This window comes from Brassica napus, chromosome C2 (assembly GCF_020379485.1).
Source record: "Brassica napus cultivar Da-Ae chromosome C2, Da-Ae, whole genome shotgun sequence".
Classification (NCBI taxonomy): domain Eukaryota; kingdom Viridiplantae; phylum Streptophyta; class Magnoliopsida; order Brassicales; family Brassicaceae; genus Brassica; species Brassica napus.
Window position 1 is genome coordinate 5,315,690 of NC_063445.1, and position 18,860 is coordinate 5,334,549.

The 18,860-nt window shown below is 29.5% G+C and overlaps 1 protein-coding gene and 1 non-coding gene across 7 annotated transcripts; one reads left to right on the top strand and one right to left on the bottom strand.

Moving 5' to 3' along the window:
• Positions 1 to 235: 235 nt before the first annotated feature.
• LOC106406889 (lysosomal Pro-X carboxypeptidase-like) lies at positions 236 to 6,187 on the bottom strand. The gene is made up of 10 exons (XM_013857611.2): positions 3,635 to 6,187; positions 3,110 to 3,114; positions 2,140 to 2,333; positions 1,813 to 1,946; positions 1,534 to 1,650; positions 1,198 to 1,446; positions 944 to 1,099; positions 777 to 856; positions 653 to 702; positions 236 to 570 (listed from the first exon to the last, which is right to left on the bottom strand). Exons 1-10 carry the CDS (start codon positions 4,016 to 4,018, stop codon positions 416 to 418), a joined length of 1,524 nt encoding a protein of 507 aa, XP_013713065.2. The 5' UTR covers positions 4,019 to 6,187; the 3' UTR covers positions 236 to 415.
• Positions 6,188 to 7,011: 824 nt separating this feature from the next.
• Positions 7,012 to 9,301, top strand: LOC106385240. Of its 6 annotated transcripts, none has more exons than XR_007319000.1 (5): positions 7,053 to 7,408; positions 7,749 to 7,840; positions 7,934 to 8,271; positions 8,403 to 8,708; positions 8,781 to 9,301. It is a non-coding gene; the product is annotated as an uncharacterized LOC106385240 (transcript). The 6 variants fall into 6 exon arrangements; XR_001277142.3 differs by having other exon boundaries at positions 7,054 to 7,408; positions 7,749 to 8,271; positions 8,403 to 8,535; positions 8,615 to 8,708; XR_007318999.1 differs by having other exon boundaries at positions 7,040 to 7,408; positions 7,934 to 8,708.
• The last annotated feature ends 9,559 nt before the right edge of the window (positions 9,302 to 18,860 follow it).

Here is an 18,860-nt window from a genome sequence, read left to right on the forward strand (position 1 = left end):
CGTCTGAGTTAGGATCAGGAACGCCTTGGACGGAAGCTGATCGGGGACGCGAGCTGTAACAGATGCGGGAACAAGAGACACGATCGGGGTTTAGGGTTCGTCGGATCGCCGGCTAGGGTTAAGGTTTTAGGGTTTTTCGATTTGGATATTAGCTTAGGGATTTATGGTTTCGTGTGTTATAAAAGTAATGAAAAAGTCTATTTTTATTCATAACATAGAGGTTTCTTATATAAGAGATTACACCGTCGTAGATTAATGAAAACACTACAAATCATAATCTCCTGGTTCATAACAGTTTTATATCCATTTTATTTTTAAAGACGAGTGACCGACTCCACGACAAGTACAAAATATTGACCTACATACTAAAGATATATTATGAACTTTTAATTTATTTGTTTACGAAGACTATATATTATAACCCAAGCTTATTATGACATGTTGAACCTCTTAGATCTTTTTGATAGGTTGAAATCCAAGATTCAATTGTTTTAATTTCTTTTTCTCTTTGCATCACCAGCCATTTAGGATCGTCTTTTCTCCTCGAGCTGAGGTCTTGACAATGTGTTCCTGTTCGCAGTATCAAAGAAATTCAATTCTTACTCGACTTTTGAGTAATGGTTGATTTAAACTGAAATTTTCAACAAATTACCATTAAGTGTCTTGATGGCGACTACACTACCTGAAACATTCTCCAAAACTCTGAAAGCCCATAATATGTATTGATTCAGTAACCTATTTAAACAGATGATGTAAAATTTGTTATGTTTAGTTACCCGCCGACGCTGTAAGGATCTGCTAATCCATTAGAGAAAATGATGTTGCTCCCAAATCTTCGGAGAATTAACTTGATATCCTGTGATAAATATATTGTACATGACTAATTAGTTTCTATCAAATTAACTACCCTTTTATAATATGACTTTTAAAATTAGTTAACTACTTGAATGCCGAAATAAGTCGTGATCCAATGCGGCCGAGGAGAAACACCATATTTGGACTTACAGTCGTCAATAAAACTGGTCATATTAAACGGAGCCGTTTGGAACATTGTGTCGTGTTTGTCATGTCCTATTGGTATCACTATTTCGCTGCAGCCCTATTGATAGATCATTAGTATAAGTTAACTCTTCCATATATTGATTAGAATAATAGCATTAATTTATGTATATGCTTTATAACCCAAAGTTTACATGCCTGCCAACTCCATGCAATTGCATTGTTTGAGGGCTGTATAACCAAATCAGTATCATAGCAAGATTGGTTGCCAAAATAGGCAACAACACCTGCAAAAATCCGGTCAAGTACATAATTTTTACGGTTTGGTGGGTTGTCGATTGCGTTGCATAATGTAGCCACCCAATCACCGGGATTCCCGTTGAATTGAACTGATTCTGCGTATATTGAGTCCAAAAAGTCTTTGATATCGAAGTACGGCTCAATGGACTGAAATTTGTTTTTGTTACAGAACAGCTTAAGAACTAGTGTAGGTTACTATTTAGAAGCATGAGAAAGAAACACTATCATTCTTACGTACGCGCAAGTTTTGAATTTTTTGCTAAGGATCAAGAGACCGTTGGATTTGGCAGCAACTCTATCAATCTCTTTCCAAGATTTACGGATTGTTTTATAACATCTCTTACTCGTTTCCTTGTAAAATATATTTTAGGAAATCATATTAGTCAAGACTAAGCTTTTAACAGCAAAATTTTAATGAGAATGTCATAAATGAAATGAGTTAATTATCATATATCAAACCGAATAAAAAATTAATATGTTGAGATGGTCTAATATTTTAATATAATTTAGTACCTTGAATACTTTGGTTATGATATGATAATAACCAAATTTAGGACGAGTATCTTCGAAGTAGAGAAGAGGAGCTGAGGATGCTAATGCCCCAAGTGCTATATGTGGATATTTTAGCCTGAACCACGCCGCTAACACTTTTGTACCATGAAAAAGGATTGTCATTATTTAAGGTACCGTATTTTTATTCATATGTTTTTTAACTATATAAAATTACCGTTGAAGGGGATCATTATGTACAATACTCTTCTCGAAACAATATTCCATATATTGTAACTTGTTAAAGAGAAATTATTAGATTGGTTAAACCACATAATAACATGGACTTACTTCCACCATAGGATCCCCCGACGACGATAATTGGGCTATGTTTCGCAGAATATTTCTCCTTAACGTGCATGAGAATCGCGGCATAGTCTGCCAGAGCTTGTGCTGCGTTCAAATACCCCAACGTACTGGCGTTCTTCAGTGCTTCTTCCGCCGATCCAAATGGCACAGACTTCCCATAATACCCAGTGACGGATCTAGAAATTCTTTTAATTGGGGGCACAATATTATAAATATATTATATTTTTTAATATTAACGTTTTAGATAATATTATTTCCGTTTCACTAAAATAGATATTTTAGAAAAAAAATTTGTTTCACAAAAATAGAAGTTTTATGTTTTCTATAAAAAAAATTGTAAACTTCAGTAAAATTAATTGACTTTATTGAATTACTATTGGTTAAAAGTTATTGAAACTTGAAAATTACAGAAAACGATACATTTAATATAGTGATTTAATATGTTTTCTTAATATGTGTGAAAACACTAGAAAATATATCTTTGTGAAACGGATGGAGTATTATATATTAGCCAAATAGTAATTAAATATTTATTTTAAAGTATAATTCTTTTTTATTTTTTGTGAATCATCTTTTTGTTCATGAAAAAATACTTAGGTTGTTTTAAAAATTTATTCTCTATCGACTCTAGTATAAAAATAATTGAATAAAAGTATGAAATAGTTTCAAAGAGCAAGAAGGAAAAAAATCATGCAAAACAAATTAAACACAGAGAGAATAGATTACGTTTCATTTAATGGGACCGCAAGAAACTAATATGGCAGGAAATAAAATGTTATATTAAAAGCTTCTGGCGAGGAAAATCGAACCTTTCACACAAGCTAGAAACAGGGCAAACTTAAACAACTGAGATATTTGACCAAAGAGCACGAACATTAAACACAAAATTTATATAATCAGTCGGGGGCACGTGACCCCGTACCCATCAACGTACGTCCGCCCCTGATAATACCTATGCTGCATACAATAGAGTATACATTTTATACATATGCAGTATAAAAGACTAGTACAATAGAAACTCTATACATGATAAATTAATACATTATAAATTTTATTGGTTTCAAGTTGAGTCGATTCAAAATATGGCAATTTTTTTATTAAATGATAAGATAATATTTTAAGTAAAATCGTATGTAAACATAGATTATATATATATATATATATATATATAATTTATATATATATATATATATATATATTTTTCTTTTTATTCAAAATAGAATCCATATTTATTATTTCTTGATATTTAGAAAAATTTAATATTATTTTATCAGATTATACAACGTATTTACAGTATATGGTACATGTCTTTTATACACTAAATAATCTAATAAGAAAACCGGCTACTTTTTTTGTATAAAAAATATTCTGAATATATATATATATATATATATGTATAAATTAATAAAATATTGTTATTTTTATATTATTAATTTTATAGAGTTCTTAGTGTATATTCATATATAAAGACGCACACCTCTACGTAGACGAGAAGGGCTTTTAAACGAGGACCATTATCTTGGAAAAAACTGACGTACAAATCAGACTCTATTGACGCTTCCTCTCCAAGAAAAGCTAATATAGGTGCGTTGGCTTTGGATCCAGCCCAGTGCTTGGCATTGATGACGTATCTTTGCCGAAACGTCTGATAACTTTTCGGGGTGAATGTAGAATGGTCGAGATTCTGATGGTAGTAGAAGAAATTGAGATCAGAATTATCAGCAGAGGCAAATACTGTTTCTGTCGGTCTCGTTGTTGTGGAAATACCAAGTCGAGCAACTTTGGAGTGTGTGAGAGATACGAAATAAGGTGACAATATTGTGAAGACAAATGGTAGGAGAATCGTAAATGGAAGATACATTTTTAGAGTGTTTGTTTTCTCTTAGTAACTTAATGTGCTATATATAAACTATGTTCACTAGGCAAATTGGTTCCTCGAGCTCATGCAACAATATATTTATATATAGATCCCAAAAGAAACAATGCAATATATTATATACAAGATCAGGTCTAGCAAGAAGTCTCCCATGACAAATATAAGTGTATATATGCACATTTAAACATATTCATTTAGTTGTAAAACTACAACCATATGATAAACCAACAAAGTATATACTAATATGTATATTTTTTCTAGTATATATTATTGTTAAATTTTTGTTTTTGTACTCACTTATGTTGATTACAAAGACATTAAGCTCCTTGTATATATATCGTTGACAAAATATTCACGAATATGATTTTATAATATAATATGTTACCATAATATGCTATTATGGTATTTATCTAAATCATAGGTGAGAAAACATAATATATTTACAATTTTCCAAAACAGTTTCTGTAAAACATATTGTCTAGCAAAGAACCTCTAAAAATAATGAAAAACTAGACTTATGTGTGGGTGTTATTTTAATTTGTTATATATAACATTTAAATATTTTCGGTTAATACATGTTTATATATGTATAATCTTGTTTATATTGTATTGTTGGTTGATCTATAAATAAGTGATATTAGTTACACTATTTTTTATTCAAGTGGATCGTTTGTATATTCTATTTGTTTATAAATGTTACAAATTAGTATGGTTGTATAAATTACCACAATATATAGTTTCTGAAAACCTTTGTTGTTTGAAAGTTTTGTAAATGAATATGCCGCACCATTTATTTTACATGAAAAATATATTCCGAAATTAGAACACTCTTAAATTTTATTAATTTTATACGAATGTTATCACTTTTAAATTTTATATTCTTACAATTCACATATATTAACACTTAATAGTAATTTGGATCATGTTACCGTTTAAAATTAAATTTTAGATTTTGATAATGAGCCTAACTATGATTACTAAATTGTCTTAGATTCGTGGTATGTATATTAAACAATTGACCCATTTTGAAGGTCACGCTTTTTAGGTTTAATAGAAAACATGTATTGCTTGGGAATTAAAAACAATAGTTTGTTAATGAAGTTTCGAATAAAAATATCATAGTGGGATTTTTTTGGGATATCATGTTTAGAGTATTCCAATATCGTAGATAGTAAAATCTGGATATTTGAATTTTCTTGGTATTTTTTACACATCATTTTAATTTTTTGGAATAATATCAATTTGATTGTTTGGATGTTAGAGCATGTTTATCCGGGGTCCTTAGTGAGGTTCTTATTGCGTGGATCCTCACAAAATTTTTAAGGATCTGTTACAAAAACTATTAATTAAAAACCGATTTTAGCGACTTTCTTACACTGTTTGCGGGCCCCCACTGATTCCTGGCGACCCGCGATTGGTTTGCTTTTTTATTTTTATTTTTTAGACAAAAAAACATAAGAAACTCATTAGATTTCTTAGGATAAACATGCTCTTAGATTTGTGGAAACTAAGTATAAATATAATGTGGAAGCACCGTATCCTAGTGGTTAACGTTTAATGGCTTTTATACTCAGGTCTAGGTTCCTATGCAATTTCTTGCGGATTACAGGAAATCCGGGTTTCAAGTCCCGGAGAAACCGATTTATTAAACAATTATGCAGACTACGGAAGAAAGGCTTACAAGAGATCTTCAACATGGTGCAAGTAAATCTGGTCGGGTGTGGATCTTCATAGGACGGCTCAAGTGATGTAGTTAGGCGTAGATCCTCGTAAGGTAGGTAGTATTGTCGGTTGTCGAATCGTCTATATAATTCTTTTCATATCATAAATTTAATATCATAATAAATCAACGTTAAAAAAAATATAAATATAAAATTCGTTCTTTGGATGCTATATTATAAAAATGTATAGTTTAAAAACCTTGGTTGCTATACATATGCTAGGGTTGTTTGGAAGCTAGATTTGTCATATATAAAAACGTTTAAACATCTAATCTATTAATTTAGGATTTTATTTTTTTATCTTCCATACAAAGTCTATGTTAGACCATTTATGAAAAAATTAATTAAACATCATATATTTACTTATATATGATATTTTCCCAACAAAACCAATATACATCTAAACAAATATATTTCTATTAGGCAATTATCATTTGATTGTTTATCATATTTAATCTACACCATATTTTATATATATTTTAGTAATTAATTTTTAAATTAAATCATATAGCACTTAAATTATCATATTAAATTTTTATATAAAACAAAACATATAATAGTTTATTGGTTGTAACATTTTGTGTTTGATTTTTTAGTAAAAATAGAAATACCAAACGGAAATATTATACATTATATAAAATAATATTTTTAAAATAAAATATTAAATAATTTAATTTAGTCACATATAAACATTTTGAGAATAAAATTTTCTTTAAAAAACTAGTAACATTTGTATTAATTCATATAAAACTAATGTTTAAAATTAAACTATTAATATGATGTTGTGTTTTTAAATAAATAAACAAAATACTACATTAATATATGATTTGTACAATTTCATCAAAAATAATTTTCAACAAATGTAAAATTTCAAATAATATTATATAAGTAAATAATTATATTAAAAATATATATTTATAACTTATTTTATATTTTAAATGTTATTATAAAAACAACAATATATCCGCACGGATCTGCGAGTTCAAATCTAGTTTATTTATAAAGTAGAGAGTATTTATAATGTGTGTAAGTTTTCATAAGTAAGATTAGCATAATATTGAATCAAAACTGCAGTTTATTATATACAATTTTATAAAGTTAGATGGTTTCTATTTTTTTTTTCGACAAAAGTAACTTTATTAATGACATCTAATGTAATCATTACAAAGAACATTGGAAAGCCAATATGGAATGATAATTGGTATATGACAACGGTTAGTTATAAACCGTTTCTCTATACAGTATTAGTTACATGCATCTATAAAGTTTAACTATCTATATATATATATAAAAATATGTTTGCCTCTCTCCAATGCTGCTACATCACTAATTCATCTCTTCCTACCATGACATGTGTCCTCTCAGTTATTTTTCTTCTTTTAGTTTGTGTTTTTTTTTTGGCTTCACGGTTATTGAAAGGAATTTGTATGTTTGTTAATTGGGCTGATGGACCATTATCGGATTCCGAAAAGTTACACGCTTCGTCTTCAAGAATTGTGATTTATAGGGTTCATCCTCTGCTTCAGCCGTTACTTCGATAAACTAACCATAGAGTTTCAGAAGGCTATGGAAGACGAATATTCATGGCTAATCCATGGAGCGAGCTGCTGTTCATGTCGTTTCTTCTCGAGCTCTCTCTACTTTGCCGTTTTATGTAAGCCATCTCTTCTTCACTTCAAAACCCTAATCTCATCCCCAACATCTCTCTGTCACTTGAGCTTCCTCCGAAAACCGTACACCAATACCCGCTTCTGTTCCTGTTCCTAGCGACGGAGACGATGCCGCTAGACGCTAGACGTCGTACCGCTGCAGTGGCCAATTATCGGAAAAAAAACTCAAAAGAGCTCGAGTCCCGAGTTCGAACAGATTCGAATCAGTTTACTCCGCCCTATTCGAATTCGCCCAGATTCAATTGCATCCTTCTATCGAATCTGTACTTTATTTCAAAAAGGGTTTGATTTGCATTGAATCTAGGTCTCCTTGTGGTCTTGCAGCTAGGGATAACTTGAGAGGATCTAAAAAGGAATTCAACAAAACTGAAGATGATCTCAAGTCTCTTCAAAGTGTTGCTCAGATCATTGGAGAAGTCCTTCGACCTTTCTCTCTCTCTAGCTAATAACCCTATTTTGCTTCTGTGAGATTATTACTCATTGAATGTCTTGTTCTTGTGCCCTCATAGTGATTGTCAAAGCTAGCAGCGGTCCTCGATATGTGGTAGGCTGCCGTAGCAAAGTGGATAAGGAGAAGCTGATCTCAGCAACTCGAGTTGTTCTTGATATGACAACACTAACAATTATGAGAGCCCTTCCCCGAGAAGTAAGATCCTTGCATCTGTTCCTCTCCGGCAGCCATTTTCACCCCTCACATCCCTTCCATCATCCTAGCACAAGAGAAACCAAGAAGAAAAACAACATCAATGTCATACATATATAAAGGAAGAGAAAAAATTATGAGTTATGAGAGCTCAGTCATTGTAGAGAACTATAATTTTCTCCAATAATAAATAGTGGTCAACAGGTCAGTTTTACTTAATTTTAGTCTGGAACCATTAGCGGATATAGTGGTCAACATGTCAGTTTTACTTAATTTTAGACTAGAGATGTCATCATTTTCGTTTTGGATCAATACTATTTATTTTATTATTCCAGATATTGTTTGAGCTCTTGGCCTAGGTGGAACTGCCCTAGGAATGATAAAAGAAAAATACTTGGTTTAGGCAAGTATATGCTATTCAAAGAAATACATCTTTTTGATTCCTCCGAGCCATTTTGAAGCTTGAAGGTTCACTGAGAATATGCTTCAGGCTCTTTATAAGTTGCCCACTTAGGTTTGATTTTATTTCTTTCTGTCTTTTCCCCAGGCGTTTACTCAACATTTGAGTATAAATATGGGTGATGCTGAAGAAGTATCACAACACTATAGATTGATGTCAAGACATACAAGAGATTGTTTGGGTACGTGCTTCTTCCTTTTAACCTCGACATGATCTATGTTTCATTGTCTGATAAAGTTATGATACATTGTAGGAGTGTCCTTTAGATGTTACGCCTACATACCCGTTTCAGGTCAAGAGTATGTGCAGTTGTCTGATTGTCTAATTGAAACGCTTAACAAAGATGAAGTGTACTGATTAGCTGTTGCAACTGCATTTTCACTCATGAGCAAACTCTGTGGTTACTGAGGAATTTTTTTAAGGATATATTCCTCCCTGAAACTCAAGCCTCCTGCTACTCATCATTATAGTGCCTTTGAAACCCACACACAATGAATGGCCACCTTGAACCTTATGTTCTCCGACTTGAAAGCTGGTTGTGGTGCCAACACGGTCGAATCCTGACTTCTTAGGTTCGGTGTGGCCTGTAATGTGAAGAAAGGGAGAGAGCTCATAAGGCCGGCATGCTGTATCGTCATCATTTCATCATTAGTTAACTATAATAATGGTCCAGTTTTGGTTGGGTCACAAAAGCTTTGATGGGTCTCACGTTTGGTGGGTCACTCCCAACTAAATTTTGTAAATTATTTTATATTCACAGCAACTTTTGTTTCATGGTCGAAAGCTCAAAACAACGTCTTTATCTTTAAAGCTAAGATTATGTTCTTCTATGTCATCCACGTCAGTCAGTTGCCTCCGATGGGTCTTCTTCATCTCCTTCTATTGTATTCTTCTCTATACTGTTTCTATTTTGTAAATTACACATATTAGCCTACCACTTCTTCTCCGATTCAAACTGTTTTCACAAATCAAATTCACCAGTTTTGTGTATTATAAGTTAGCTTCTTTTTTGTTTCTCGCCTAGAAATTTGAGTAAATGTTTATTTATAAAAATCTATAATATTTACTTTTTTTTCCTACGTTTCAGATACTCCATTACCATCCACTTATATTGTAGAATAAGAGAATCCATAAAATGGATTCTCCAGATGATTAAGAGTATTATAAATCTTATGAGGAATTATTGTGGAACAAATTTTTTAATTCAATTTTACATTGCAGATAAGTGTATGTGAAGTGTTTCTCAGACTAATGATTAGTTTATTATTATAGCTTGATGAATGTGTTAGTTTAACAAATACCAATGCCTAATTATAACTTAGGCATTAAAACTTGATAGTCGTAAAGTTCAGACTAATACAATAAAACCAATATTTTGAAATCCGACATGGAAACTGAATTGGAAGACTTACAAGGTCATCGAACCGTAAGTTAATAAGTTAATAAATTAATTAATTTAATTAAATAATAATATATTAGCTATTAAAATATAATATATATATTTTATGTTTTAAGAATATTTAGAAAACACTTAACTTTTTTTATTTTTTTATTATCATTTAACATACAAAATATCAAAAAGTAATTCAGACTATTTAACAATATTGTAACAAGTTAGGAGTTAAGATATCTACTATAAAATATCAAGACTTGAAATCTATAAGTATTTAAATGTGAAATGTGAAATGTGAATAGTAAAATTGAACTTTAAATCCAGAAAAAACCACAAATTAAATAATAAATTGTTGTAATAGAATGTCGATAACAAAAATAAACTAATACCGACCAAATTACATCAACTAATTTTGGTTCTCTCTATCATCGTTCACTTAATTTTTTTCTTATGGCATAAATCTTCATCATAATCTAAAAAAATAAATAAATCACAAATTAAATAGTGTAAATGAGATTCACGAAAAAAAAAATCAAAAAGAAGTAGAAGATACATATTCGACATCCGGGTGCAGACAAAGATATTAGTAAAATCTGAATACCTTATTTTTTAATATGAATAAAAAAAAATCTTAATAACATAATTAAGAAATCTAAAAAATAAATAAAAGGTACTTACTAGTTTAACCAGTAGTTCAACCGGTAGTCGGGTTCCGGATTTTAGTGGTTTTTTGCGGGTTTTACTAGGTTTTTAAATAATGAGCTTTTGTAAAACCCAACCAGATTATATTTGAGTCACCATATTCACCGGTTCAACCGCGAAACCATATTCACCGGTTCAACCGCGAATCCGGGCTGGATTTTAAAACACTGAATAAAATCCATACCACCATTATACATAAAAACATTACCATATCCCACAATCTCTACAACACAAATTTGAAATTACTTCAATTGAAAAAGATTCTTATGAAAAACTGGTCCAAATAAGAAATGAACACAATCGAGTAAAATCAAAAACAGACTTAAAAAATATATTTGACAATATATCAAATCCCGCGCGAAGTGCGGACTTCCCCTAGTATGTATATAATCTGTACAGAAAATTAAGCGTCAAGGTTTATAACAGAGTGAATTAACTAAGAATACTGTGGTTTACACATAGTTGTCGGTCCGTCGGTTTGAAATGAACGACATAGCTAAATAATTAATAACCAGGATATGATCTGCGCAAAACACATGATGAGTTTATTTGTATATATTATCGATAATATGTTATATATATTTGATCATTTTATTTATATATATACAATTTTTTCTTGTTATTATATAATTTCTTTTTGATGGACCGGATCAATTTTTATTAAAAATTGTAAAACTAAACTATAATTAATATATCATGGGTTGATCGGATTGGACATTAATTAAACAAATTATGACACAAAACTTTATTTTTTCTACTGAACACATTCTTAAAAAAAGTGAACAGTATTGTTTCCACAATTCAATTATTTTGACTTTTATACATGTCATTTTAATGTTTTTAGTCATATATTTAAGAAAAACTTACATTTTGTAATTTAAATTTGTTTTAATTTTTTTAAAAAATATAACATATAAGAAATAATATAACATCAGAAAAATATAACATATAAGGTTTCTTCATTTTTTGTAATTTAAAGTCGTTTAAAAATAAATAAATATAACATATAAGGTTTCCTCATTTTTGTAATTTAAAGTCATTTAAAAAAAATCTAAATATAACATATAAAAAAAAATATTTTTTTATTATATGGTTAATGTGATTGTTTATTTTTTTAAATAATATAAAATTAAACAAAAATGAAGAAGAATGCAAAAATTGTTATCAAATCTTTATTATTCATAGTCATTAATTAACATATATATGTTAATCATATTAGGTAATTTCATAGCTTTTATTTAAGGAAATAATACACGCTTCTTATATTTTGGGTTAATATAATGTTCCCTAGTAATTAAATTTGGACCAACATTTTTTTCAATTGATTTTTAAACTGCTACATAAGCTAAATTGACATCTTAATTAAATTAAAAAAAAAATTGGTTAACAAGACAAATCATCAATAAAATATACTATTTTATTAAATACACTTTCCTTCTCATATATATATATATCTATATTATTAAAGTTGAAGTACACAATGAGATTATTTGGAAACTTGAATAGTAGTTTTAATAAAATTTGTTTGGATATATGAATAGCAGTATCTATTAATTGTATTTCCATATTTCACTTAGTTTAACAATTTCATTAATTATATTACTTTAACCATAATTCACATTATTAATTATATTACCATAATAATTGTGCATATTTTTATTTATTAGTTAATCAATATTAACGTTTTGCCAATTATAAAATCAAAAATGTTAAATAACTAGGTTTTGCATATGATTAAACGTTTGGTTTAGTTTGTTTATTAAAACATTTTTATTTGAGTTTCAATCAGTGGAAAATTATGTAGCCAAAAAATAATTCAAAAATATGTTTTTGTAAATAAAATAATAACTTAAATCAAAATAATAAAAATGTGCACATTTATTGCCACTTAATTTTCACTACATATAATTATTTTACTTAACAACACACTCTTTCTATTTCACTTATTTTAGCCAAACACATAAAAATAGATTTTTTATTAGTTTATAAAATCAGTTATAAATGAACATTATCTATCCATTTATGTACATGTTGTTCTTTTCGGGTATCGTTTTTTTTTTGAAACAATGTCCCGCTTAAACATTATAAATTTATGTGTGGGTTTTGGGTTGGGTCATTCTGGATCTGGATGAATTCAGTTCTGATGTATAGGAACCTAAAAATATCTAAATAACCAATGTATCTGAAACGGATTCGGATATTTGTAACAAAATAGTCATATTACCTGATTCGGTCCATGTCTTTTGAATATCATTAGTTATATTATGATACATCTAAAATATATAACACTAATTATGAAAAATAAATATCGATGTATAAAATGTACAAACTAATATCCGCTCAGATCAATCTCTAGTATATATTATTTCCAATAGGGGCTTTGAGGGTAAGCTATTGAGACATGTGCTTCCGGCTTTTTTCACAATAAAAAAATTATCGGCCGCTTCTTTCACAAAATCTCTTGTAGCATAATTGATTAATGGCTAACTAATACTAAAATAGGTTAAGGGTTCAATACAAAATTTTAATTATTTTTACCGGTTTTGGGCTTCCGGCTTCAGAGTAGCGATGAAGAGATAAGTGTGCATCCGTTGGAGTTGGGAGTGATTTTTGTTACATGTGTTCTATAAACTAATGGTGAAGTTTTAGTGGGAACCAAAAATAATCCATTCCATTCAATTATGTTCCACTTAAATCACTTTCGGCTGTGACCCCATTTCTTTATATGTAGTGGTGCCTTTGGCCCAAACTTTCACTTTCTTTTTAAAATTTCCAGATCGGCAACGTAAAGCTTTTAAATACCTTTGGTCACTGATGAATTCACAAAGGCCGGTTTTCTCTATACGTAATGTCCAATATATTATTTGAAATTTTTTAATATAATCTCAATTTTATATTAATTACAAAATGAAGTTGTTGAGGTGACATCCCCAAACTTTTTCTTAGTGCTTACGTGGCATTTTTATAAAGAGTTTGGACAAACCTTAAACTATTTTTTTCCTGTAGAAAAATTAAATAACATTACATTAAATAGTCACGATTATAACAAATCTAAAGTTCTAAACCGTCGACGACATTTGTAAACCTTATCTTACATTTATATTTAAAACATTATCTTATAAAAAGGATTATCCTTTATATATTAAAGTTAGACTATTTCATAATATTTTGTTTGGTCAATCTCAACCATATAATTCGTACTCAAGTTCCACCACTGTAGCACAATATCAGTGAGTTTATATTCGCCATGTAGCAGTAACGAACGAAACTAATCATGTAGCATAATATTTTGGTTATTATTCACATGCACAATTTCAATACAGTTCTTTCTACACAAGGGGATTTTACAAACTTAAGATAAAATTAGTTACGTATGTTCAGGTAAATAGCAAAAATGTTTTAGATAAACGTATAAGTTGTACAAGAATCAGTTTAATGTTTTGTTTTTCACTGTTTGCCTTTAAAGTGTTTCATCATTCACAAACTATTATCTTCAGTGCAGTTCTTTAAAGTTCTTTGAAATTCACAAACCATTATGTTAAACTGGTCCGGTTTTATATTTGAGTAACATATTGAATTATAAAACTCATTAATAAACCAGATCATATTTGACCGCTTTAGTTTTTAGATCCACAATACACGTGAGTTATAAGTTTTGTGGAATTGGTTTATGGTAACTCATTATTTATTACTCTCTCCGTATCAATTTAAATGGTGTTTAAAGATTTTGATTTTGTTTCAAAATAAATGATGTTTTCACAATTCTAGGTGAAATTTAATGTCATTTAAAATTTTTGACCAATTATAAAATACATCATTTTTTTTTATTGATTGAATTAGTTTTATTTAATGTTATTTTATGTAACCAAAACCAATTACATAAAAGTTTGCATTTTTTTAATATTTGTGCAAAAATCTTAAACACCTCTTAAAAGAGAAATTCTTGGGTTCACCCCCTAGTGTGAACCTCTAGGTTCACCAACCAATAGTGTTTGAATATTTGATATTTGATATCTTTTAAAAAAAAAAAAATTGAATATCCAAATTAGATTATATTTTTAAAATAAAATAATAAAAATACATAAAAATAGTTACAAAAAATAAATAAATTAATATTGTTAAATCTTCAGCAAAATACTAAACCCTATACCCTAAATCTTAAACCCTAAACCCTAAACGTTAAACCTTAAACTTTGGATAAACTCTAAACCGTTAGAAAATCTTAAACCCTAAATCATACATTAAAAACTAAATTTTATTAACACTAAACCCTAAATCCTAATCACTAAACCCTAAATCCTTGGGTAAACCCTAAACCTTTGGGTAAACTCTGAACCCTTGGATAAATCATAACTCTAGGGTTTAATTATAAATATTTTTGATTTAGAGTTTATGATTTATCCAAGGGTTCAGGGTTTATCCAAGGGTTTAGGGTTTACTGATTAGGGTTTAGGGTTTAGTATTATTAATATTTAGTTTTTAATGTATGATTTAGGGTTTAAAATTTTCTAATGGTTTACGGTTTATCCAAGATTTAAGGTTTATAATTTAGGGTTTGGAGTTTAGGATTTAGGGTATAGGATTTAGTATTTTGCTAAAAGTTTATCAATATTTATTTATTTATTTTTGTAACTATTTTTATGTATATTTATTGTTTTATTTTAAAAATATAATCTTATTTGGAAATTCAATTTTGTTTCCTTTTTTAAAAGATATCAAATATCAAATACTCAAACACTATTGATTGGTGAATCTAAAGGTTCACCCTAGGGGGTGAACCCAAGAATTTCTCCTCTTAAAATGATACAGATGGAGTAGTATTAAATATACAATATATTTAAAACATACTTTTGTCCAAGTATAAAATTTTGGCAAATAAGAATTAGTTATAAATCAATCCTTAAATTTAGGATTTGTCTATATCCTTTTGGCTTGATATGCAAGTTTATATGTGATTTAGTAGTATTCGTTTCCAGAAACAAAATATAAAGATTAAATATTAAGGCTTTAATGTGACTATGCTAACATGTTAGTTTTGTCTTAATATTTTCAGACAATATTTTAATATGTTAGTTTTGCTATAATATTCTTCGACCAGATTGGTCCAGCTTTAATATGTTGGTTTTGCCATTATATTTTTCTGTCAATGAAAAGGGAACAAAATTCTAAATGAATAGAATGGCATTGTCTCGACTCGGATAGAAAAAAAATCTGAGACAATAATATTTATATTCAATTTCGTTTGTCTGATCCATCAATTTGTTAATTTTATTATCTAATATCTAAGTTGTAAATTCTGGTCCATTACCAAGTATTGCAAAGTTTTTGAATCAATCCTAAGTATAAGCGATCAAGTTTTGTTATGTTATGTTATATACATTACATTATATAGTTTCTTAACTCTTTCACTTTGCACATGTCTTATCCTAGTTTCGTATAAAAATTTAAGCATTTAAGAACGAAACCAGTCACCTTTCCTACGACAAACAAATATTCTAATGATTCAATTGTGAAGTTTCTTATTTTCTTATATTTGAAAAGTTTTTGTTTTACGAAATATATTAACTACCATTTAATAAGACATTTATCCTTACCAACAAAAAAAAATAAAACACACATGGATGTATATTGGTAGGCGGATTTTGGTGATTTAAGCCACCTGGATTCGAAGTAACTTCACTACATTAAACATGTGTGGCCACCCAGATAATAGATGGCTATGTTTTGGGTTTCATTTGAATACTAAAGATGTAGTATGCAGGTTGTACTCCTTTTTAAAAGATTAGTGTGGACCTTTTTATATGCAAGGAATATTGATTAATCAAAAAAAAAAATATCAACAAATATAAAATGTTATTTTTTGTAAAATTCTGAAGAGTTTGTACAAGACTCTAATTTCATTTTTAGATCATGAATCAACCGGTAGCTATCATGATCGCTAACTTTGATCATGAACTGAAGGCACAACAAAACTATTTTTTACTAAATCATTAACCTATCGCACAGTTGGTGAAACAAAAGGTCTTAGGAAGGAGAAGTTTTTTTTTTCTTTTTGAGAACTGGTTTGCTATTAAAAAATGAGGTTACTCACTCATAAGCTAAGTTGTCAAGATGTCGCCCAAATTCTTGCCGGTCCCTTCTAAGATGACCTTCGAAGATGATTGTCCAAACGATACACGTTGCTACAAGATAATTGAATATTCAACCATGTATCCCATCTTTACTTGCGCGCAAAGCGATGGAGACATTAAGGGTATAGACTAGTTGTAGAATATTCCCATCTTTACTTGTAGTGGATGCAACTTTTTTCTTTAACATTCGTTTTTAATTTGAAAAACGAAAAATAAAAGTCAAATCTCCAAAATATATCACAAAAATAACACTCAAAAACTAAAATGACCAAAATAACATTTTATCTTTTGAAAATTTTAATTTTTTTATTTTTTAAAATTTGAAATCTTATCCCCAAAACCTCATTTCTCAACTCTAAACCCTAAACCCTAAATCCTAAACCCTAAACCCTAAACTCTAAACCTTAAACCCTAAACCCTAAACCCTAAATCCTAAACTCTAAACCCCACCCTTTAACTCTAAACCCTAAGTTTGTGACTTTTGATAAAACATTAAGTGCTATTTTTGTGACTTTTGACCTTGAGTGCTAATTTGGGAACAAAAACTTGATTTAGTACTATTTTTATTTTTTTCTCAAAAATAAAGCTGAAATTAAATAAAATTCGAAGCTACAATGCTATTATATGTTCAAACACATCCCATGATTATGTTATTCTTTCACAAGGCAGGACCATCGTTAGCCCTTAGTCCAAGAACATCAACCATGGGTTTGTAGCTTTTATTTATATACGAAATAATTACAAACTAAAATGGTTCTTTAAGATTGTGTAAAATGGCGTATTTTCTCTCCACCTTGGGGTCTTTTTTTTTTTTTAAGAAAAGAGTTAAACTCGGGTCTATTAAAGACGCATACCTAACCTCCGAATGGAAGGTGCAACCCACGGATGGATCATCTCATGTGTATTCAAATGGGCCGTAAACATGGACCCATATCAGCGTGGCCACATGTGGAACTAATAATTTTGCAATAGAGAAGAGTCGATCCCTGGCCTAGACCAACAGAGCAACTCCTGCTCTAGTGGAAACCAGTAGATCACCACGATGTGGTTTCCACCTTGGGGTCTTCTAAAACTTAATTTTATATTTCTTTCACCAAATGTGAAAGCCATACACAATATCTTTTATAAAATATTTTACTTTGTATCAAAAATATACTTTGCATCATTTTACAGTTACAGGGAAATTTATACCACTCATTATATATGTTTTGTATACAAATTTGGTCAAAGTAATTGGACCGCAGTCTTGGTTTGCTTTTTTCTTGTCTCGGTATATAGTATATAGTTAAGGCCAAGGTTAGTTTATAGTTAAACACTACTCTTTCTTATCATACTGTAATCTGATGTAGGGGTGGGCACTTTACCCGATACCTGAAACCGCACCCGAATCCGACCTGAAAAACCAGAACCGAAATCTGAATCGAAGTAGCAAAATACCTGAACGGATATTAAGTTAGGAGATATTAGATATCCGAACCCGAACGGGTAATATCCGAATCCGAATGGATATCCGAAGATAACCGAACATATATATACTTACCCTTATATTTCTAGTTTACATCTCTTATTTTTTTAAAAAATATTTATATTGATGTTACACATAATTTAAGATCATAACTATATATATAATTATGGAGAAAATGATTTGATATTCATTTAAAATGCATGTCAAACTTTTTGTTTCATGTATTAATAAAAGTTACATTCAAAGATTAAAAACAATACTCAAATTAATATCTATTTGTTTTTAAAATTCTATCTTCAAACCTATTAATCATTCAATCTATAAAAAATAAAAAATTAACCAGTTAAGTGAAATCTATATTTTTAAATACAAGAAACTTAAAAAATGAAAAAAATAATTTTTTTCTTTTAAAATCTAAATATCCGAACCCGATTCAAAATAACGGAACCCGAAATAAAAATATCCGAACCCGATCCGAAGTACAGAAATATCCGAACGGGTTCTCTATCCCTATACCAAAATACCCGAAAATCCGAAACACCCAATCCGAACCGAACGGGTATCCGAACGCCCAGCCCTAATCTGATGCATCTATTGAAAAATTGGTCTTTTTGCTGGTAAACATATATAGCCAATGTCCCA

Bases quoted from the DNA above. Each gene is read 5' to 3' on its own strand.
- LOC106406889 (XM_013857611.2), bottom strand. From the start codon at position 4,018: ATGTATCTTCCATTTACGATTCTCCTACCATTTGTCTTCACAATATTG. The intron at 1,947-2,139 runs GTAAGTCCATGT...ATGGTACAAAAG, and splicing joins CGGGGGATCCTATGGTGGAA to TGTTAGCGGCGTGGTTCAGG. The intron at 1,100-1,197 runs GCATGTAAACTT...ATCTATCAATAG, and splicing joins CAATTGCATGGAGTTGGCAG to GGCTGCAGCGAAATAGTGAT.